Source organism: Staurois parvus, unplaced genomic scaffold (genome assembly GCF_062004578.1).
Source record: "Staurois parvus isolate SC_StPar_1 unplaced genomic scaffold, SC_StPar_1.0 ptg000325l, whole genome shotgun sequence".
NCBI classification, from domain to species: Eukaryota; Metazoa; Chordata; class Amphibia; order Anura; family Ranidae; genus Staurois; species Staurois parvus.
In genome coordinates, this window is record NW_028318121.1 from 34,516 (window position 1) to 41,904 (window position 7,389).

General features: G+C 46.5%; 1 protein-coding gene across 1 annotated transcript; it reads right to left on the minus strand.

The window, feature by feature from the left end:
• Positions 1 to 3,069: 3,069 nt before the first annotated feature.
• Positions 3,070 to 6,797, minus strand: LOC149457324 (E3 ubiquitin-protein ligase TRIM21-like). The gene has a single exon (XM_089683856.1). The coding sequence runs from the start codon at positions 6,788 to 6,790 to the stop codon at positions 5,213 to 5,215; it is 1,578 nt and encodes a 525-aa protein (XP_089539982.1). The 5' UTR covers positions 6,791 to 6,797; the 3' UTR covers positions 3,070 to 5,212.
• Between the last annotated feature and the right edge of the window lie 592 nt (positions 6,798 to 7,389).

Consider the following 7,389-nt stretch of genomic DNA (forward strand, 5'->3'; position numbering starts at 1 on the left):
AATACAGAAGCTCCATAAATAAACATCTCCAGTCGACCTTAAAAGGTGTAAATATTTATAAAGTAACCAGAAACAGCTAACTATTATTGATGAATGATTGACGTTCCATTCAATATTGAGACCATATGGCGTATATGATTGTAAAGTGTAAATCCACCATACTTCCAATGTAGAAATCCCCCGCTTGGTGTAACTGCCCCTCCAATTCTTGGAGAATTTGTCAATACCAATAAACAGAGCTCCCTCGGGGTTTTTCTCATGGTGAAGAGCATAATGCTTAGAAACACTATGGTTGGGAAAACCTTTCTTTATATTGGCAATATGCTCTTTTAGCCTAGTCTGTAGTGTCCTAACGGTGCGTCCTATATATTGAAACCCAGAGAGAAAGGTTAGAGAGAAAGGGGGTTGGGGGTGAAAGAGAGAGAAAGAGGAATAGGGAGAGTGAGAGAGGGGGGTTGTATGAGATTAAAGAGAGAGGGGGTGAGGTGAGAAAAGGGGTGAAAGAGAGGAAAGTGGGCAAAAGAGAGGACAGAGAGGAAGGGTGAGAGGGGCGGTGAGAGAAAGAGGGGTGAGAGAGGGGAGAAGGTGAGGGGGGTGGAGGGTGAGAGATAGAGGGAGGTGGGGGTGAGAGAGAGGGAGTTGAGAGAGAAGGGGTGAGAGAGAGAGAGGGAGTGAGAGAGGGTGAGAGCAAGAGGGAAGTGGGAAGTGAGAGAGAGAGGTGCGTGAGGGGGTGAGAGAGGGGAGGGGGGTCAATATGTCTGCTACTCACAATTTTGGCCATGGCTGCTATATTGTAGGATCAGGCAGCCAGGATCTAGAGCTGCTGCTGTGTGCTGCATATTAAAATCTGCCGCCTTCATAGCCCCTTTCACAAGAGTGTGTGAAGATCATCCTCCATCCACACACAGGATCATCTCTGGATCTTCCCAGCCGGGGACACAGCAGAATGAATGGGAGATCAGGGCTGCAGAGCCGGGCAGTGATCCTGGCAGCCGGTGAGTGGCCGGACTGCAGAGTAAGGGCGGGGCTTGTCATGCATGGCTCTCCCGGAGGGGGTGTTCTGTGGCCGGACACCGGGCTCTCCGCTGTCTCTGTCCTGTCCTCATGTAAGGGGATGTGTGTCTGCGGGGAGGATGGGGGGACCGATCACATGTCACCGATCTAGGAAACGGGACTAATAGGAGATTGGACTGCTGAGGAGAGCACCGCAAACAGAGACCACTCTGCAGGCAAGTTTGATGGAGTATGATTGGTGCGCCACAACAAATAGAGGTGCAGTGATGGAGCCTCTCATGGGGCCCTCTACTGGCCCTGGGCCCTCAGGCAGTCTGGAATGGTCAGTCCACCCCTGTATGGAACATGTCATTGAAACTTGAATCTGCCTGCTGGCAAGGCCCCCGTTAAGTGATGGCCCGGTGGTACCCCCTTAGCAGCGCTTCTTATCCAGCTTCATTGTTGGGCCATGTGAGTTCTATAGAGACCTGAGATTAAATAGGTTCCTCTCAATGCTGGAGTCCCCATGTAAAGATTTGTACATTGTTATCAGATCTCCTCGTAATTGTCTCTTCTCCAGGGTTTAATGCTTGTAGTTGTTCCTCATAACGGAGGTCCTCCAGCCCCCTTATTATCATTGTTGTCCTTCTCTGGACTCTCTCCAGTTCTAGAACATCCTACCTGAGGACTGGTGACCAGGACTGGACAGCATACTCCAGATGTGGATGAGCCAGAGCTTTATAAAGTGGTAGAAATTAAATATTTTTGCAATTTCTTCATTTAATGATTTTTTTTCTCATTTTTTTTTAACAGAACCAGTCACACAAGAAGCAGAGAAGAACACGGGGCGATGGGGTTATAGAACAACATTTTACAATGGAGAAACAACAAAGTGGTGTCATAGCTGTAGTGATGCACATTAGGCGTGATGGTACTGTACATGAGAACATTCAAAGAATAGGGGGATGTGGGTGTGGCCTGCAGCTGAATGGGAGGGGCGCACATGAAACTGGCTGTGCAGAGCAAGGAGAGAACCGTGCACATAGCGGGGTACAGACCACCCTCTACAGCAAGTCTACCCCACACATACTGTAGTGCAGCAGGTCTGGAACATGTCCAGGAAATGCAAGGAGTGGGAGAGACTGAGGAGGAGGACAGACTTCTTCCTCCCTCTGCTAGGTCCCTTCAGCCAAGATGGTGCTGGCTCCTCCCACTGGGCCCCCTCCCAGGCTCCTGTATCTCAGCCTTCCTCACATCTTCCACCAAAACTCTCCTGCTGCTGAGCAGGCTCAGTCACACTTAAAGGCTTCCCTGGCCCCATGCTAAGCCTCCTGCTCAGGGATTGGTCAAAGTTCTTTAAGTGTGCAGGCCAGCCGCTCCTCATTCTGCCCACTTCTTCTAGAATCTTTTCCAAAATTCTAGAGTTGGGGAGGTATAAGAAAACTGACCTGCAGAGCCCTCATCCTGACCTAAACATGACCCCAGTAACTCCTGCCCAGGCTGCTACTCAGCCCTCCTATCCTCCTAAACCTAGTCTAGCTCCCCCTAGCTAAACTTGAGAGATGCTACATCAATAGAACTTTCTGCTTCATTAGCTATCATTACCCAACCTTGGTTGGAGACCAACAGGCTCAAGTCTACTGCCAATGGATGGATCCCTCCTTGGTATTAGGGATCAGTGGGTGAAACATACTCAGTGTGATTATCATCATCCTCCTGACCCTTGTGACAATGTCCACCATTGGGCTCTCCCAGATGGACATCGGAGGATGGACATGACAGCACCTGGACTGCTGACTGGGCCAGTGAGGTCAGACATGTCATATCTACATGAAAGAGGCTGAGCTGAGTGGAATAAGACCTCACTGGGGCCACATTACATCTACTGAGGGCCACACCGACCTCATTCCAGAAGATAAGAGCACATTGGCACTGTCATCTCTGTCCCCAGACCAGCTAGTGCTGGGCTGTCTTATCGAAAAGCCCAGAATTCTCTGTAACACGGTGTCATGGAGGAGCCGGGATTAAATGCTGATTTATAAAATGAATATTTCATACAATAAGTAATAAGAAAAGTGACAGAAAAGATCAATTTATTCATTTGTAAATCTTCCAGAAAATGAATAAAACCAACAAAAGACATTGTAGATTATCATTCAGCATTATGTATTCGGGGAAAATGAAAACAAACGATGCGAGAAGAATGTCCCCGGCTGTGACATAAATGACACCTGTACTGAGGGGAATATGGAGGGGCCATTGCTGGATGTCTTCTGAAAATGCTCTTCTCCTGGCTGTCTGTGGACTCAGTATTCGGGGACACTGACCTGGAACAATCATGCCGATCAGGAAATCAGAGTTAAGTCAGAACTCCGAGTCTGAATACTTCTTCCAGGTGGTCTGACATAGAAAGTACAGAAGGCGTTGGATCAGAATGACAGCCAGGGAACTAGTATTCTTTAGAAGTAGTTAGCAATGGCTGCCACCATACTTCCTCCATGCAGATTCCTAGAATAGAACTCTGTAGGATGCAGACAGGTTAGTGTGTGATGATATATTAGCAGTATGTGTCTCCTTTTTATGTCCTGTACATCCTGGGGAAGGTGGTAGCTCTATGCTGCTCTGTACAGACACACACCAGGTTATGCCGGTCCTCTTCCTCTGCCCCCCAACCTGCTCTATGTTCTGGTGACAACCCAACATTTGTTTCATTGTTACTTCTGGTGATAATGGTTACAAGGACAAATAGAGAGACCGAATCTCCCCAATGGGGGCCCAGACAGCAATAAAAACCTGGCCGGGGTTCTAATCCCTCTCCACCCATCCAATACTAAAATACGTTTTGTCTTTAGTTCTACTTTATAGAGATAGATAGACAGCAGGGGCGGACTGACAACTCATGGGGCCCCCAGGCAATAGGAGATCATGGGGCCCCCTGTGTCCCCAACCACACTCAAGCCACACCCACACAAAGCCCCACCTACATATTGCACTGCCCGCATTCCATGCGTTTGTCACAGAATTTCTCTACACTATGTTCAAGATATCAGTGTTATATATAGGGAATAGTCAGTGTACAGATATCAGTGTTATATACAGGGAATAGTCAGTGTACGGATATCAGTGTTATATACAGGGAATAGTCAGTGTACGGATATCAGTGTTATATACAGGGAATAGTCAGTGTACAGATATCAGTGTTATATATAGGGAATAGTCAGTGTACGGATATCAGAGTTATATACAGGGAATAGTCAGTGTACGGATATCAGTGTTATATATACAGGGAATAGTCAGTGTACAGATATCAGTGTTATATACAGGGAATAGTCAGTGTACAGATATCAGTGTTATATACAGGGAATAGTCAGTGTACAGATATCAGTGTTATATACAGGGAATAGTCAGTGTACAGATATCAGTGTTATATATACAGGGAATAGTCAGTGTACAGATATCAGTGTTATATACAGGGAATAGTCAGTGTACGGATATCAGTGTTATATATAGGGAATAACAGTCAGTGTACAGATATCAGTGTTATACAGGGGCGGACTGACAACTCATGGGGCCCCCAGGCAATAGGGGATCATGGGGCCCCTGTGTCCCCGCCCACACTCAAAAAAAGCCAATAAAAGTTACCAGGGGCATTTCATGGGGCCCACTACTGACGTCGGGCCCTCAGGCAGTGCCTGAGTTCTCAAATGGTCAGTCTGCCCGTGGTGTAAAATATAGGGGACAGTCAGTGTACAGATATAACACTGATATCCGTACACTGACTATTCCCTATATATAACAGAATTCCCGAATGGTAAGTCCCCCCCTGAGAGATAGATAGATAGATAGATAGATAGATAGATAGATAGATAGATAGATAGATAGATAGATAATAGATAGATAGATAGATAATAGATAGATAGATAGATAGATAGATAGATAGATAGATAGATAGATAGATAGATAATAGATAGATAGATAGATAGATAGATAGATAGATAGATAGATAGACAGATAGATCACATGCTCCTCGCTGACCAATAGAGAAAAGCCTTCACTATAATTGGACAGTTCTTCCAGCCAATCATAGACATCTGTGAGGGAGAAATAGAGACGTCTCACAGTAATATATGGATCATAGAAAACACTGCAGGACCATTGGCTGAATGTTCCACCAATCTCGTCCTCCCTCCCTGTGATGTCACCACTCTGGGCGGAGTTCTCACTTTCCCCGATTCCCCCCACAGATCTTTATACAACCTCTCCCTACACATATCCCGGCATGGAGGGGCTCAGTGAAGGTGGTGGTGAAGGTGTGGAGGTGTCGGATCGGGTCACACAGATCATAAAAGGAGATCCGCCTGGCCTCATAATCCAGATCTATGCTGACTCTGGTACTGGGGGGATTGGGGGGTAAGGGGATCCCTTTACTGTCATGTATCACCCCATACTGATTACCATTCCTGTACAAACCCCAGGACTTGTTATTCCATCCAATCTGTGACCGCCTCTCTCTCCTGTCTATACTGGGGTAACACATCCCGACTATCCATTCATCGGATCCCCCGACATCCACTACCCAGTAATGTCTCCCTGAGGAGAAACTCCGACTGCTCAACACCTGAGAATAATCCTGAAATCTCTCTGGTGTTTCTGGATGATTCTGGTTTCTATCTGACCAGGATACAGTTTTCCTGTCATCTGATATATGTAGAATATTATAAGTTGTGTTTCCATCCAGTAATATGTCCTCAGCTCCCTGTATATAGAAGGATACATTTCCCTCTGTTATTATATCAGATAATGTGTGTAATGTGTGTGATATCCCAGCCACATCCAGCCCCCCTCCATCATGGAGGAGTTCCTCATGTCTCTCTCTGTCCTCATTATCTCCATCCTCAGTATCACACAAGTCACCTGTGTCTGATTCCTGTAGGACAGTCAGTGGATCCGTCATGTTACACAGCTCCTCAATGTCACGCATCTTCCTGGACAGCTCCTCCTTCTTTATCTCCAGATCCCGGATGAAGATGGAGACCCGTTCTGCCCTCCCGGAGATTTCCCTCAGGACTCTCTTCTCCAGGTCTTCCAGACGTCTCCTGAGATCTATAAACAGGGCAGTGAATCTCTCGGTGTCACCAGCTGCTTCTTCTTCTACTTTCCTCCTGTGTTCCTGCAGACTCTGGACTCTTTCCTCCATCTCCTCTCTCTTTGTCAGAAGTTTCTGCAGAACATTCCTCAGTGTCTCCTTCTTCTTCTCAGAAGCCTCATCCAGCATCTCCACCTGGTGTCCTCGATGTTTTCCAGCCAAAGTGCAGGACACACAGATACAGGTCTCATCCTCAGTGCAGTAATACTCCAGGATCTTCTTATGGATGGAGCATTTCCTGCTCTCCATGGACAAGGTGGGGTCACATAAGATATGTTCTGGGGACTTTTTGTGGGCTCTCAGGTGTTTATCACACAGAGAAACCTCACAGAGCAGACAGGATCTAACAGCAGGTACAGGATAGTCCACACAGTGAGTACAGAAGACCCCGGACTCCTCCTGATCAGGCTGAGCAGACAGGAAATTCTCCACTATGTTACGCAGTGTTATGTTCCTGTGCAGTGTAGGACGATCCGGAAACTTCTCTCTGCATTCAGGACAGGAATGTCCTCCAGACCCCCCCTGTGTATCCAGAACACGATCAATACAGACCCGGCAGAAGTTGTGTCCACATCTCAGGGTTACAGGATCTGTATAAATGTTCAGACAGACGGAACATTCCAGCTCGGCTCTCAGATTAGCAGACGCCATCGCTGATAGTAGGAGAAATGAAAGTCTCTGACACCGGGGAAGAATGCAGCTGGGAGGTGTCACTTCCTCCTACACAGGGCGAGGCTTGGCTGTGACTTGTACTTTGTTCATAGGATTCATTATATGGAGGGACACCAATATTGAAAGAATCTCCTGCAGAACAATGTGCCTGTCTCAGGAAAATATCAGACACTTTGGTGAAAATTAGGGCCGAGGTCAACAAACATTCGTTCAGAACTGATTTTCTTTCCATACAAGTGAACAGGCATGCAAAAACAGATTGAAACTGTCACAGATTAAAGCAATAAAACTTCTACTAAGCTGCTCCTTGTAGTCCTACAGACCAGCAGACAAGCCGATACGTCCTCACTGGTAGTTGTACAACTCTAAGGCTGCATTCACACTGGAGGGTTTTGTAGCTTGAAGATCCAAGATCCAAAAACACTCAAACTTACAAAATCAATTGTTCTCTATGGCGCCTGTTCCGGTGATCAGGTGTGAAGAAGCACCATAGAGAACAAGTCATTTTTTCAGTTTTGTGATGGATTTGGTAAAATGCCTATTTCGTTTCCTATTGAATATATATATATATACGCTAT

Coding starts and splice junctions, on each gene's coding strand:
- LOC149457324 (XM_089683856.1), bottom strand. CDS start 6,790: ATGGCGTCTGCTAATCTGAGAGCCGAGCTGGAATGTTCCGTCTGTCTG.